The 16,505-nt window shown below is 36.9% G+C and overlaps 1 protein-coding gene across 1 annotated transcript in view; it reads right to left on the bottom strand.

The window, feature by feature from the left end:
- Positions 1-487: 487 nt before the first annotated feature.
- Positions 488-16,505, bottom strand: part of SLC6A2 (solute carrier family 6 member 2) — a 62,579-nt gene continuing 46,561 nt past the window's right edge. Inside the window, 5 exon segments of the mRNA XM_071756962.1 lie at positions 488-2,208; positions 3,697-3,768; positions 5,089-5,256; positions 7,613-7,713; positions 14,631-14,730. Of these exon segments, the coding sequence (XP_071613063.1) occupies positions 2,185-2,208; positions 3,697-3,768; positions 5,089-5,256; positions 7,613-7,713; positions 14,631-14,730 (465 nt within the window). The 3' untranslated portion in view covers positions 488-2,184.

Genomic DNA, 16,505 nt, shown 5'->3' with positions numbered 1-16,505 from the left:
GGATTTGGTATTAAAATACAATCAAACCTTATATGTTGGATAAGGCTGATTTCAAGAGCATTGCTCCTATTTCAGAGCTGAGTGATGGCAAAATATAACATTTCCTTTGTGGTTTTGCTATAAGGGTGGTGGTGATGGGATGGAATGTGCCACAGGTGAACACTGATGCAAGTTGTTAGAATTTCCAATCATGAGTGAACCAAACAATGGATAATGTGACAGACTATTAAAGCTTCATATTAAAGAGCTCCCAGGAGATTTGAAATTTGGTAATTATGCCTGGGCTAAGAAGCTTTTGAGCTATGCCAAACCAGTGACTAAAGCAGCTGTATTATGGAAAAATAGGCTTTATAACAATTGAAAGATGCTCAAGTAGTATAGCAAAAAGTAAAATAGGATTAACCATAAAATTAGTGGGAGGGCTTTTTTGAAACCCTCAACATATTTTCATTGTTTGGCTCTTGTGTAATTATAGAACTAGAACTGCAACACTTGAAATTCCTTTATTATGGAAATATATTTAGTAACAGGGTATGAGTAGCTATTTGCCATCAGCTGGACAGGAAAATATGACTTCCTTTGTAATCAGAAGAAGGTATCGTTTGTGTTTGAAACTCTGTTTAAATCAAAGGGCAATACTTGATTTGTTTTAAAGTATTGATTATGTTGGAGGAAAAGGATAAGTAATGAGAGACATTTCCCTTCCATTAGTTTGAACAGAAGTTAAATGGAAAAGGCCAAAATCACTTGTGATTTATAAATTGCGCTACTTTAAAAAAGGAAAAAACCCAAAGCTCAACAAAATATGTATTATAAATAAAAAGCCCTGTCCTTCTAAGTGGTCAGGAAGCACTACAAACATTTAAAAGACAAGCTGAATTGAATATATAAAGGCAAAAAATTCAGAGGTAAGGTCCAGAAGTAAACTCTGGGCTGGAGTCAGTTGAGAAGCTACAGCCTCTGAAAATTACTATAGATCTAGCAATAAATAAATACAAGAGATAACTCAAAGCTACCAAATCTAGTGATCACTGAGAAGATACTACAGGTATGAGTGACCACAGAATAAGAACAGCACCCAAATGCAGACTTTGTTCTGTATCTTCTACCTTGCATAATGCTACTAGAGAGAAGAGTTGGAATAGGTTGAGAGAGCTGATTATGCCTAAAATATCCTTCTATTATATATAATATTCTGAACTACTGTTCAGCACATTCTTGCTATGGTTTGGTAGATGAATCCAGGTTAGAGTATAATAATAGCATGTTCACAGCAGGAGAATAAAAACAAAGTTTGGCATTTTGGTGTCCCTAGGTAGATTCCATAATTCTTAAAAGAATTCTTCCTAAGTATTTTACAATTTTTATTTGAAACAAAATATAGCAAAAAGATGACAATCTGTCTTTTTGCATATAACTTTCATACTTAGCTGAAAAAGTCTGTGGAGTATGGAAGATATGATAAAACCATTTTAATGTATACTGTACTTACAGCAGGAATTCTGTTCCTGCTTCTCTTGGGCTTGTATCATTAAAGTGGATAGGAGAGGGCATGGACATATGCAGACAGCAAAGAAAACCTTCTTCACCGAGAGAAGAAACTAGTAACAAACCACTGAAAGAGAAGCACTGAGTCTTCACTTCAGAAGGATGCAAACTCATATCCCAAAGGATAGTTTGGCAAGGAAGCTGATGACATTTGGACATAGTTGAAGTTGCTCTATCCTGGTAATTAAATATACTCTTTTCTTAGATCTAAGAACGTTCAGGTGCTGTTGGTTTCAAATGGGTCATGGCAACGATACCTGAAGTAATTATTACTGTCAGAAAAGTTGAATTCACTTCTTCACAATAAAGGAGCATTTAACTAATGTAAGATTGCTTTTTTTCTCTGCTCCCCTCTCCTCTACTTCTGCCGATAGCAAAACTCACAAGTTTTGGTCATGTAGGGATCTCATGGCACCAAAGGATATAAGAAAAATTAAACTGAGTCTTTAAAGATTGTTTGAAGCCAAGTAATAGAAGGGAGGCATTGAGAACAGAGAGCAGATGTCTTCCCTCAAAGAGTCAGTAGATAATCTCTGAGCCATCCTGGTCCAAGCATAATCAAGGGAGCTTTGAACTTGACTTTTATGTATTCCCAGTTTAGCTTAACATATTGGCTTTCTCCTCAACCTGTTGGTGTCATATTGTTAACCAGTGTTGAAGCTGTAAGGGAACAGAAGCAGTTGTATAATAACATTATTGATCAAATGATAATAATAAGGAATATTTAAAACGCAATAGATGACAAATTATTTACAAAGAGGTTTTCAAAATAATGGATAAATTATAATTAAATTTATGTGGATTCCAGTTGGCAGTAAGAAATGGACTGAATATAAGTCCTCATATTAGTCAGCCCTCAGTTCAGTTTTAAAATTCAGAACATATACAACAAATTTTTTTTTCTACTTGTTTGGTTATGGTAGTCAGTGCTTTGTTTACAGACTTAAAAATCTTGAACAAAAAGCTATGCTTCAGCAATACCGAAGTTGTTCCTAGTTTTTTGTTCAAGACAGCAACAAATTAATAGGCCCTAGTGTTTGGCATGGTTTGAGATATCATTAGGAATTTGCATCTGAGTACAACGTTTTCTAGTTGAAGTGAAATTAATTTGCTTCCTTTTTGCCATTCTAGATACAGGTTCAGACTGCTGGTACTGTGTAGTGGGCTGTTTATTGCCCATTCTCCCAGGAACACCTTCCTCTGGAAAAATGAGTTTATTAATTACAGGCAAACATTAAATCTTTAGACAACTGAGGAAAAAACTGAGTGAAAAAATGGAAGAGGGGCTGTGCTGCTACATATTCTTAACCACATCAAATAAAATGTGGTTGTGAAACAGGAAGCCTTTTCTTTATGCTTCTGTTCTGCATCCCATAAATCTGCACTTGGATTATTCCCTTTCAAATTCCAACTAATATTTTAATCAGTACTTTTCCAAATATGCAAAAGGCAAATTTATTTTTTTCAGTACCAACATACAAACCACCACTATAAAATTTGGGTCATGGTTTGAGGTGATGTGCATAGTTGTAGCTGCTTTCAACTTCAAAGACAGAAAGTGGTCCAGCATGAGTGCTAATAAGTGTAAAAAGCTTCATATTTGCATCCTTTTTATCTTCTACAAAAAAGACTTAATTTCAATAAGTTAATTTTATTTGCTAAAAGGAAAACAGTGTTGGGAATCCTATGGCATACTTTTCAGGGTTGCTTAAGAAGTTTCCAACAGTGTTTTCAATCAAGTTGTAGGCCTGTGGGGAAAGCCTGTTCCTCATAACCTAGCACATAATTTCATTATAGTCACCATGTAAGAGCTCTGACACTAAATACTTGGTTTGCTGTTTGGCACAGAGTTGGAGTTTAGGAAACATAACTAAACTCCTAGTTATGTTTAGGAAACATAACTAGGTTATGGCACAGTCTGTTTGTGCCATAACCAAGGGACAGACTATGACCTGTTCCAATGCACATGGTAGTTTGGAAATACATCCATCTCCTGATGTTATCTCACTATATTTAGATACAACCTAAAGTACTGGATTCAAGTGGTCTGTAAAATTGTGGGTTCTGCTTAGTTGAGGAAGAAAGCTGTTGCTAAAGACAGGCAATGGTTGGCATCAAGAGAGGAAGCATGGTGAAAGGAGTACAAACCTTGAACTGCCTGACATTTCCTTGGGCCACGAGTTGGTGCTCATTTTCCGGTGTGATGCAGTAAGCTAGTCTCTAAACCAGATGGGAAGAAGAAGAAAAAGTCACCCATATGAAGTGGGATTATGTCTGTAATCCCCAATCTATAATGGGGAAGTAGCATGAACTTTATTTAAAACGGTAACTTAAATCTTTAATATCACTGCATCATGTGCCTTTACCTTAGGCACTGAGATCAAGCTTATTGTAAGCCCCTTGGTGTTAGCCTTTAATATAAGAAGTAACAGTAGAAAGTTTATGCAAATATTAAGTTCAAATATTTAGCAAGTACATATGGAAAAGAACATCAGGAATAGGTTGCTATCACAGGCCTTACATTCCCTAAATTCACACTTTTCTGTTGGTGCTTTGCTGAGCCTGGCTAGTACCAGGAGAGGAAGGAGGCACTGGCTATCACCCAGCTCTTCTCCCTTGTCCTCCCTATGCTATGACATTTAGGATCACAAAGATTTTGGTTTATCATGAACTTTCAACCAGCTTCAGGAATTCCCATCAGACTAAGAGCATGGCTTTTCCCATACTTTTATGAGCTACAAATTAGGCATCTTATCTTATTATAGTTATTTGGATGTAATACACTAGCCTTTTGCTATATTTCTCTCGGGGAGACTGTAGAGTTGCTGCCTACAGAGCTGTAAAAATAGCTAGCACTACAAAATGAATGAGCAAATGTGGTTTTGACCAAAGGCTTCTGCATCTCAATATCTCAATATATAGCCCAGAACACTGGGCTAAATGGATCCATTGCTGTTACCCAGCAAGGTGTTTCTTCTGCCCTTGCTTGGATGCTCATTAAATGGATAAAGGCCACCCTGAACACTGGGCTACTGTGTTAGGGGCACATCCCACTCTCCCAGCATGTGGGATATATGTTTAGAGATTCTTAAAATGCTAAGATAGGAGAGGGCTGAATAAACTTTGTATATATATCAATTTACAACACTCCAGTATAAAGTAAATAAAGCATACCTTGGACTCTGTGTAGGTAAGAACTGTATGAAGAACGTATCTGAGAACTGAGTATGAAGATACCATAACTTATATGTTGTTTTGTTAATAAGGAAAAAGAAATCCTATCATCAATTGGATGAATTACATGCATAAAAATATTTTTTCAGAATTATTATGGTGCTTTCTGGAAAGCTAATTTCTATCTAGAAACTCAAACAGCATGCAGTAATCCTACCTCAAAACTCCACTCCATCTGACAGTTGCATCCAAAAGGTCACTCATAAATAATAAATTTCAGGAGTAAGAGAAACAAACTGCCAACTTAGATCCAGCCATTCTATTTCATAGCAACATTTAATGACATTTTATTAACGTTTCACTTACTTCTTTAAAGGTCCCACGCACACTCATGAATTTATAGATAATATAGGCAGGCACAAGAATCATGGAAGATAATGCTATTCCCCAGCCAATGCGATTTGCCCAGAGAGGAAAGGTGTAGTCATCATAGGTCAAAGGCTTGAAATTTATTATGCTGACTATCACAACAAACTAGGGAAGAAAAAGATGAAATGAGCCACAGTTGTGAGATGTAGAAACTGTGGAAAACCAGTTTCACGTGTTTTATTAGGCAGCCATCCTAAGGTGTACTTCAACCCAGAGTTACCATTTACCTTCAACCTGCTTGCTTTGTGCCTCTTACTGCTTAAAATGTTGCTTTCTTGATGAATGCATCTACTATCAACAGCTCATTTTATCTACTGTGAACACAGATTTTTTTTTTTATATTTTGGGAAGATCTGCTCCTGACACATATAAACTGTTGTTACAGATATAAAAAAGAGATTTTCTAGTCAAGAAAAACCTCTGCAAGATCTGTTGTCCCCTTTTTTGCTTCCTAGAGGCATTAGACTTAATTTAGATGTTGTCTACTCAATTTCAGTGGGAGGCATGTAAAATTAGGGGTTAAATCCATATGGGTTGTGTAACATGTGTTGTTCCTTGTTTTGGTTCTCTGGGCCAATATAGTCTGTTCCATAAGGAAATTTGAAATTACAGTATATTGAGCTTAGGGTTTCAAAGGTTACACAGGGTGAGTAATGGTGTGGGTTAAAGGAAGCTGATAGTGTGAAAGGTAGTTAGAAAAATACTGACTGTTTTGAGACTGGTTTTTTGGGATGATGTACATAGCTGCAGACAGCACAGAGAAAAAGCTTCAAAGTGATATTTCCTAATATGTGAGTATCTCTCTTTCTGTCTCAAAGACATTATAACTGATTTTTTAAATTTATTTGTATTTCCTATGCTTATGGTTTTGGTTTCTTCTGGTGAAGCAGCTGGTATGCTTCATGTAAGTGGTGAAAAATATTGTTTCTAAGATCTAATGACCAGATTTTTAGGATTTGCAGTTTCAAATTATGTAGTCTATTAGATGACTACCTTTTTTTCATGCTAGTGACCATCTTTGTAGTTTTCACTTATAAATTACTTGGTTAAACCAATTTGGCCGATTTTATATGATTTGTTTCACCTTCCTAATATATTGAATAATGAACCCAAAAGAGAGGCTGTAAGAAAGTTAATTATATTTACTTTTCCCTCATAAATCAAGATTGTAATATCCATGTTGCCTTTCAGAAAACTGAAAAAAAATACAGCTGTAACAGGACTGCTTCCTGTGTCCCCTACATAGTGTGACATCATGCCCACAGGTTTGAAAACACACTGGTACCTACTAATTCTGTTGAGATGTTTCAAGTTTAGCCCTTTCAGCTGGAAAAAAAAATTGTGCATTGTGATGGATGGAAGATGTGTTACCTACAGATTGACAGATTCATTCTGACCCTCAGGTTTTTAGGCTTTGGGAGGAAGGTATTGGGGCCATTTCACCAAGAAATCTTAAGCTGCTGACTTACAACCACTTCACCTTTCTCTAGCAAGGTTACTACATGTCTGCTTTAGGTAAAAGAGTTAAAATTTTCAAGTTTCCCAGTGTGCAAGACCTAAGGATACTTGGTGCAACATTTTTCTGTTCTACTTGAGTCAGCATGTTTGAAGTGCTGCAGGATATGGTTCCATATGAGCTTCTCCATAGAACAGTGTTTAAATGGATAATTAATACATTCTTTGTAGGTGCTCGATGAATTGATGCCAGAAGCTTTTTTATATGGAAGAAAAAGCCTGAAGGCTGTTATAAAAGCCTACCCAGTGTATCTTTGGAACACCAGAACTGATTTTAGAATGCACAGTTTTAATGCAATAGTATCCTAAAATCATAGCAAGGTCAAATTTCCACATGATTCATCCTGAGCTTTCAATTTACTAATATGCTTAGGGAAAGATTCAAATGTAAAAAACTGTAGTTTAATTCTGAATCTAACCTTTACACAAAGCAATTGAATTCACACTGTTTTTTTTTCTCCCCCAAATGCAATGAAGCACTTGTTTTTCACATCAAGCAGGTTACAAGAGATATTTCATACATCTTTTCAGTGTTTCATGTAGCTATTTGGGGGACTTAGTATTCTCTAATGAAAAGAAAATTCTTTCTAACACAGTCTCTAATTTCTGATTAGTTTATTTTCCCAGCAGAGTGATTTATGTTTAATATACATAGATGCTTCTGGGATAGGGAAAACACTGCCTAGGTTTTCAGCCTGAGCTGCTTTCTTTAAATCCTGCTGAAGTAAAAGAACAGAAGATGACCACATCCACAATTAGCTTCTTTTACAACTGCTATGTATTACACAAAATAGAGTTAATGTAATTGAGGAGAAAAAATAATTAAATGAGTGTCTTCTATGTATCCTGACAACATCAGGCACAGTATCTTGCTCTCGATTCCTATTGTATATTCTAGGAAGCAGCAGACTATTTTTTCCATGATGAAATAATTATGAACACTTACCAGTAAAAAAGCAGGGCTAACAAATTTCCAGCACAATCTCCAGTAGAGGCCTGGCTTGAAACCCATCATTTGTTGGATATCTTCACTGAATCTGTCCACACCTAGAAGGGATGTGAACATCAGATTGGCATAGAACTAAATTGAGGAGAATCTTGCATTCCCAACACCATCTGCTTTTTCAGAAAGGAGCAGACTATAATGACTTTCAAATCATAAGACATGTAGCAGCAGTGATCTTCCAGTGCTGAGATGTCTTTGACATCACTGGATCCAGGAATGTGCCTGTAGACACTTAAGGTCTGGTGCAAACAGCATTACCTTTGCCAAGTGGCATTTCACAAATACCTAGCATTTAATTGTGAATGGGACATGTATGAATTTCTCTCATTATCATTAAACAGTTTAATTAAGGGTCTGGTTTCTCCTTCAGTGCACTCATAACATTATTGACTACATAGGTTGTAATAGTCCACAACATTTTTAAGAATACAATTCCTCATTTGTCAAGGGAAGTTTATTTGCTTCATTTAAAGGCATACTTGTCTTTCAGTGTTGCTTTGAATACCATGGATATTCACTATATTGATGTCATTTCACCTTCTATCACCTTTTCAAGGAGCTGGGTAGATGCTGCTTCTGTTTAAGTATGTAAAAAAACTACATTAGTAAGAAACAGCTGGCCTTTTTTAGAATCTCCTGTGCTTTTAAAAATTATGATACTGACTGTAATATTCTAAAATTTTTACCTCTGTGTGCATGTAAATATCTAGTAATATATCTGTTGTAGACATCTTAGAAGATACATGATCTCTTCATGTGGGTAAAACTCAAGAATAGTCAGAACTTTGACCTGATACAGTAATTAAGACAGCAGAGGATAACATGAAAATCATTAAATGACACAAATCAAAGAGTCCTTGCTAATTGTACCAAGAACACAGAGTATAGGTTTAGAAACATGGGTGGCTTGATTATCATGGTTGTGCTAAATTATCACAACCTTGATAGTAACACACAGTATACAAGTATAAGACTTTGTAAACTAGTCTTAATTAAACTTGCTTAAACTAGCAAGAAGTAGATTTCTGCTGTCAGGAAAACTATGTAGTGGTGTTACATTAAAAATCACTCCAGCTGCAGTGGAACTCAGTGCAGAGAAATGGAGACACCTGAATGAAGTGTTTAACAAGTGGCATTGTGGGGAAGAGCTGTAAATACCCACCTCTGTCTTGCAGTACTCCTTGGGTCCATCTAGGCTGAGGCTGTGTGTGTGTGTTGATAAGGATGTGTATTTAGTACTTATGTCTGTTGAAGTATTAATAGCTGTAAAACCGGTGTTAATAGTTGCAGTAGGAATCTTTTCCCACAGCCAATGCAGAAAGGAAGATGCTTTGACCTTGTTGACTGCCCTTCAGAAACAGTATCTAGAGAGTGCCTTCAAAGTCAGAACGGATTATGCTGTACAGGTCAAGGTGAAAAGAAAAAAATCTGTGGTCCTGAGTTCCTTCATATTTCTTTAACAGAATCATGGAATCAGTGGTATTTCAGTCAGCACGTTCTAATTCTGTATGAGTTTTACACATTTAAGTGTTACAAATCCTGTGTGAATATGAAAGGAAGCACTGCATGAGCATGATGTGAGTGGCATTAGCCTCAGCCAGCTAAATATTTTGAGTAATCTACAAGGGTATCAAGCTGTAAGTCTTGTAATACTAATTCATGTTAATTTGCATGCTTTGGCTTTCTGGAAATACTCTAATCTTCAGTGGGACATTTTCCATCATCAGTATTTACTGGAACACTTTTTTGCATTAAATCATTTACATTAATTTGCTATGCAAAGCAACATGCATATTATGATGACTGTAAAATGTCCACTTCACTGTCAGTTTTTTCCAGTTTTTTAATTGATTCCATTCTTGTTGGAATTAACAGTATGGGCATCTTGCAAAAGTTTAATCTAAGACCATGGTATTTTCTGTACTGTATGGTAGAATGGGATGATTATCATTGATATAAAAATGGGGAAAAATATCCTTCTCAGTTCTAAAAGAAAAGTTTCTGACTTTACACCTTAGATACTTTGGCTCATAGAGTAGTTCTCTCTAGTGCAATCTGTTATGTCAAACTACTTGTTTCTAAGTTAATTGCAGTTGATGTGTTCAGGAAGTTTACTTTTAATCCCCGACCCTATTAGGTAAACAGCAGAAATGCAGCTTTTTGCCATAAGTATTTATTTGTTAGAGAGCATGAATAGTTTACCCATAATATTTGTTTTGTTACATTTGGATCAGTTTAGTAGGATTTCTTTAATCATAGAATCAGAATTGTCAGGGCTGGAAGGGACCTTTAAGATCATCTGGTTCCAAACCCCCTCCCCAGTATTATGTACAGGTGAAGCAAAATAGGCAAAATGATCTGTAAATGTTCTTTAATCTAATTCTATTTGCAGTGCCTCCTGTGAACTTTAAATTGATTGAGTTTCAAGTTCTATGAATACTCAGAATACTCTATGAATATCACTGTGCAGAAGGTCAAAGACAAGGACTAGATCTCTCAAAAAATGTTATTCATAGATTTCCATACCCATGTACCCAGAGCTCAAATGGCAATGGAGGAGTGAGTAGGCCATGCTCTGACTGCTTTTTCAATAGCTTGCTTTTTCAGTACTGTGTGTATTCAAATAATCTTTCTCAGATGCAACCTGTGAAGCAGAACATAGCTATAGGTACAGATGATGGTACCTGTAGGGCTTTTTTTCCTCCCCATTTTTTGAAAGCATTTACCCAGGCTTTTTTTTTTAATTCTGTAGGATAAACTCAGACTGTGGGTGGGTCACTAGTTACAGGAAGGAACTGCTATGCCACAAACAAAAATGCAGATTACTTGCTGGAGACCTGGTGTTGAGTATGGAATGAATCTCTTTGCTTTTCCAGTGAAAAACAAGTAAGAAATTCTTACAGTCTATGATCAGGTCCTGGTTAAATATATTGAAAAGAGAATTTCAGTGTAATTTCTGAACTAATGAACACTGTAGCTGCCTGAGGATGTCTGCACTGTTACAGTCTAATGAACAACATAGAAAATTTGGCCTGTTCTTTATAAACATAATATTGTGTTGGCTAGGGAATTAAATCAATATTGCAAAAAGAAGAACAGATTAGGAAGAAAGTGATAAGTAGATATGGCTACAAATCCAGATTGCCCTCCTCACATTGGGATAACCTTTCATCTCACTGATGCAGAGATGAGAGTTTGGATAGAATGAAAGTCTACACTTTAACAGTGCCTCCTGCACCCACTGGCTGCAGGTTCTTTGTCAGTCATATGCTCTGTGGGCTCTGCTGATGGCTTCAGAACCACTCACTGGCACACAAGCCCTTGAGCAGGCCTGGCCCTGAGGTGTAACTGCTCAATGGCCATGGCTGAAATAATTTGTGGGCATGTTGCCAAAAAGTGGTGTCATAGGTCCAGCAATCGTTTGGCTCCCTAAGCAATCTTTGTATGATGTTTTCTTCCCTCCCATTTTAACGATGTAATTCACAGTATTCTTTTATATGCTTGGATATATATTTTTTTAAATTTAGAAAGTAAAATTAGTGATAATGCCTTTAATACCATACATATGATTTAAATGAATGCAAGAAATAAGTTTGCTACACTGAACACTATAGTAGTAGAGGAAAAAAAATGCACAGTGAATTGATCTTGATGTTATTTTGCACTGAATTCCCTTTCCCTATGAATGCTTCTTTGCTGCTTTTTTCCCATATTAAGGTTTACTTGTGTGGACATGTGTGAACTCACACAGTTTGTATGCAAATAAAGAGTTATAGTGAAACTGTTTAACTAATTCATTCTATGTTTTGGCCCCTAGGGAATTGCAGTATATCATACAGCCATCATATTATTCATGTTGGAGCAGTGCTTGGGAGGTTTCTAATTCAGCCTCTTGCTCAAATCAAGGTCAGGTTAACTGATAAGAGCTTTCTTTTGGCTTTTTCGAGGTGGGTCTTGAAAACCTCTAAGAACAATCATCAAACACTCTTTGGGCAAACTGTTCCAATGTATAATTATCCTTATATAGAAAATTATTTTCCTTCTTTCCATTTGATCATGGTTTTCTGTGTCCCATTGTGCACCTCAGTGAAATGCCTGACTCTTTTTCTTTATAACTTCCTTATAGGTATTTGAAAGCTACTATCAGGTCCTCCCTAGGCCTCCTCCAGGCTATATAAACTCAGTTCTGCCAGACCTTGTTCACAGGGCATTGTTTCCAGCTCCTGAACATCCTGGAGGCCATCACAGGACTCTCTTCAGTTTGACACCACCTTCTTCCACTGATAGTTAAAAACAGGACATGGTACTGCAGCCTGACAAATACCAAGTAGAAGAGAGTAATTGCTTCCCTTAATCTCTGGATTATACTTCTGTTACAGTTCAGTAACAATATGCCTCATATGCTGGCAGGTCACTCTTCTGACTTATTTAGCTTCCTGCCCACATCCCTAAGCAGCTCATGAGTGCATGCAGCAGATCCAGAAAAGTGTCACTTTGTAGTTTGCCCACCCAGCATCTAGGTGTAGAAGTTGTTCCTGATACTTTCATCTGTCAGAAGCAGGGGCTGATCTGGACACTTTGTTGAGTTGCCTAAAGAAGGCTGCTTCTTCCTGATTCTTATCAGGTGCTTTTTAACGATATTCCCCACAATGCCACCCTTGCTGGCCTCTGCCCTGCCCCACAAGCATTCTGCCATCCATTCACTACTCTTCTGCTCTCCTGATTTTTCACTAATGAGGATGTGTCTATCAAATGCAGATCTCCAGTCATACAAGTCCAGGAAAAGATGAGAAAATATCTTTTTTGCATGCAGTTCAGTGATCATTTGCATTGGGAATTTGAGAAAGAAGGGATAAAAAGAATATAAAAGCCATTGGGTGGTGCTCCTTTGCAAATCCTGCAGGGCACAGTTCCTTTTCATTCCTGAGTTCCCTTTCTAACTCTGGAGCAATGTTACTCATTCCTGGTGACTCTCATCTGGTGACAATAAGGGTGTAAGCCATACCAGGACTATTCCCAAAGAAGGGGCAGCTGTGCTAGTGTGAAAGCAAACAGAACAGTATGAAACATTTCCCCACCACGGCAGAGGAGTAAACTGTCCAAGCTGGTTTGCTACATTTTTATTTTCATTCTATGAAAATGTGAGCATTCATATTTTGTCTCTTGCACAGGGTACAGATGCATACAAAAGCATCTATGAGCCAAGATGAGTACCAGCAGTCAGTACTTGGTTACTTTTTTTTTTCCTTTTGCAAAACCGAAATGTCAACCTTAGATTTTATTTCTTCAATTAAATGCACTCTTTGGTCTGAAATGTCAGTCTGGGGGACCTTTTTTGGGGAATGATTTAAGAGATTACAAGTGAGGAGCTCATCTTGGGCTTATTCTAATCATTCAGGGAGATGTTCAGATTAAAATCAGACTGTGTAAAGATTTTCCTACAAGTGAAAGCAAAGACCTGTCTTGTGTCATGGAGTGAAGAGCCTTTTCTTAGGATATGCATCAGAGGGGTGGTATTAGGGCTCCACAAATGGAAAATAGTAACAAACAGATCTGTATAGTAAAAAAACCAGCTCTCTTGTCTTACAAGTACAGGTGGCCTTTGCAAGAAGAAACTTCAGGAGCTGGTCATAGGTGTAATTTGAACTAAATTTCCACCTTTTTGGTCTGTGCCAAAATGTCAATGCTTGCCTTCAGGCTGGCTTAATATTCGGCTGGGTCATTAAGGCAACTGGGGTTTATCAGAAAAAAGAGGTAGACAAGACCATGCCAGATTTAATCAGTTTAAATAGCACCCGAGGCTGTAATAAGTTCTTTAGAAAGCAATAGGTCATGTTGTGTCAGTAAAAGCATCTGTCAGCTGCTTAAGAGAAATGAATAGATATTTTTCCTGTTATGGGGTGGGAGGAGGGAGAAAGGGAAGGATGATGAAGGACAGAAGATGCAACAATAAACAAAACTAACACTGGCTTAGTCTGTGAGCCACATACAAAGCCTACTTATTGTTAAGTGCTGTAAATCCTGTTTTAATAGCAGCAGATAATAACTTGCCCTTACTGAAGAATATTTTTATGCTTCTGCTTCTAGACTAAGCTATGGTGACTATCCTGCACTCAGCTCTTTCTCAGGGATTAAAGACAGTTGTGTCCTCACTCATTTAGTGCCCTCACTAATTTGAGAGAGAACAGCACATGAGCTGCTAGTTCCATGCTGATGGCAGAAGACAGATTTAGTACATTACAGCTAAAACATTTTCTTTAGTAGGTTGAATTGCTTTATGCATAAATGCTATTCTTTCACCTCAGTCACTTATCAACAGTTTTTAACTGATAGAGCAGCATAAATCAGTATAAAATACTAGTATCAAATACAGAAATAGTATTATTTCTGATGTCTAAAATGTTGTGTATTCTATACCATGCTATGAAATAGGATAATCTTTAATCCACTCACTAGTTTTTTACAATAAAGTAGAATATTATCTCAAACAAAAGGGACTAATGTAACTCTCTGAAGATAAACTACCTCTATCTGTATTGCATGGGGGGACCTTGAGGTTGGTTCTGGGAAAATCATGGAAGAGAGGAACAAGTGAATCTGTATTTAGGCATTGTACTTGATGTTAAACTTCCAGGTATAAACCTGTGTCTGCAAGTCATCAACTGTGTTGACAGCTGCAAAATATAGGCAAAAGTAGCAACATTTCCATCCCACTGCAATCTTCTTCACAAGGAAGCTTTTTTTTTTCTGGCTTTGTCCTGGGTTTCAAAGTTTGGCCCACTGAATGTCTGCATTCCTGTTACTATTCATAGGTTAGATGAAAATCACTATGAAACCTGGTTTGTCATGATTTCATCTGTACAAGGCTATGCTGTTTTTCCTTAAAACAACTGGAAAGCCTGAAGCAAGTGTTTGGAATTTTAGGGAAGATTTTGCAGATGGAAAATTAAGTGCTTACCATAAAACCAGGAAACTCCAATTGCCTCCATTAGAACAGCAAACAATATTGAAGTCCCAGCTGCAAATGTGTCCAGAAGTGTGAGCACATAAATTCCACCCTAGGAATTGAAATAGAACTATCTCAGTAATTTAATATCTAGTTCACAGAAATCTGCTTCACATAAAACATTATCTTAAGTGTTTTAATATAGAACTGATGCTGCAAACAGGTTCATATTTGCATATAAAGCAGTGGAATCAGACTTCCAGCTGTTCTGAAGAATCCTTTCACCTGTGTTGGCACTGAACAGGGAAACAGAAGCAACATCTTCACTTGCCTACCTGTACTGTTGGCACTCAGTAATGTAGAAAGAAAAGTTTTCAGTGGAAGGCACTGAGTGGGGGACTGCTGAGCAGCTTGTGGGACAAGGTCTGTCTACAGCATTTAATAAAGATCTTCTAAAATTATTAGCAGGAATGAAATGCTACAGAAGTCTCCGCAAGCCACTCTCACCCAGCTTCTTCCTAAGTCAAATTATTCAGTAGTCCAGTGAATTTACAGTCTTAGATGGATATCTCCTTTTCCCAGAGTGCCTGCATCTCCTTTTTCCACTGCTCTTGCAAAGGGACCAGTTACATGTTGTCTCTGTTACCAGTCCAGTATGGAAGTAGCTTTTCCCTGTTTAGTTTCTTTGCTGTGGTATTTGTGAGCCTTTTGCTCAGTGGATTCAGCAAACCAGATTTTCCTTCACAGCAGCACATTTCTGGTCTTCAGTGGTTTATGACTGAGAACTGGAACCAGTCTTTGGTCACTGGTATTTTTTTTTTTAGCTACATTGTGACTACTTTGTGCCTCATTTTAGAATGTAGTATGAATTTGTGTAAATTACATTTAATCATTTGGGCAAATGAGGAATGGGAGACCATGATATGTTTACTTGTTTCAAAATGAACCTCATTAAAGCATTTCAAGATGTTCTTTGTCACACGGAAACAACTGAAATCTTTGCAGTTGCAGTAGATTTCCAGTAAAATCTTTTTTTACAGCTAAATGTAATCTTAATTAAGAAAGGATTTTTTCTATGTTTTTACCAGTGGTATAAACAGCACTTTTACTATTTAGATCTCTAGTTGATTTTAATCTGTGCAATCAATAAGTTTTCTTTATCCTTTAAAAGGATGGTTTTCTAAGCTGTGCCTGTTTATAGAAACAGAGACCAGTTTCTTAGACTTTGTCTGAATTTTTAATTCTGTGAGGGCTTGTCCAGAAACTGAATGAACTTTGGTTGTTGTGCTAGATAGAAAATGTTGCTTATTGAATGACATTTGAGTTTGACCTCTTGTTTTTGCCCTACACCTGCTCTAAATGAATGCCTTTGCCATCAGACTTAGTAAAGTGAATAACAAATACGGTTTTGTAAGAACCATGTTTTGAAAACAAGGCCTTAAAATTTCAGAGGACAAAACCAGATAATTCTTTCTGAGACCATCACATTAAATTTTTCTTTGTAATTTGTACACATTAGAAATTATCTTCTTCAGTTACGAGAATCAATACGTTTGGAAAGCCTGGGCAGTTTTGTACATTCCAGCTGCTGAGGTGAATTTAAGTCTAAATAGAGGCTATTGCTTAAAAGCAAGGACCAGGTTGTTAACTTGAACATCTTGAGCTCACTTAAAGGCAGTGTAATTGCAGCCATTGACACCTGTTCAGGTTCTTAACCACTGAGATTCTTGTGGTCTTGCACTTCAGGAAATTGTATTCCAGTTAAAACTTTGCATAGGAAGGAGCATGTTCAGTTCTTTAGGTAACAATGGATATAGCTTGATATTAAGGTTAAGTATTTAAAATAATTTTTAGTGTCTCGAGCGTTTTCCAGTTGAGAAAACTAGA

The sequence above is a fragment of the Heliangelus exortis genome, chromosome 13, assembly GCF_036169615.1.
Source record: "Heliangelus exortis chromosome 13, bHelExo1.hap1, whole genome shotgun sequence".
In the NCBI taxonomy this organism is placed as follows: domain Eukaryota; kingdom Metazoa; phylum Chordata; class Aves; order Apodiformes; family Trochilidae; genus Heliangelus; species Heliangelus exortis.
The sequence above is the reverse complement of the archived record's forward strand: the minus strand, read 5'-3'. Positions and strand labels throughout refer to the sequence as shown.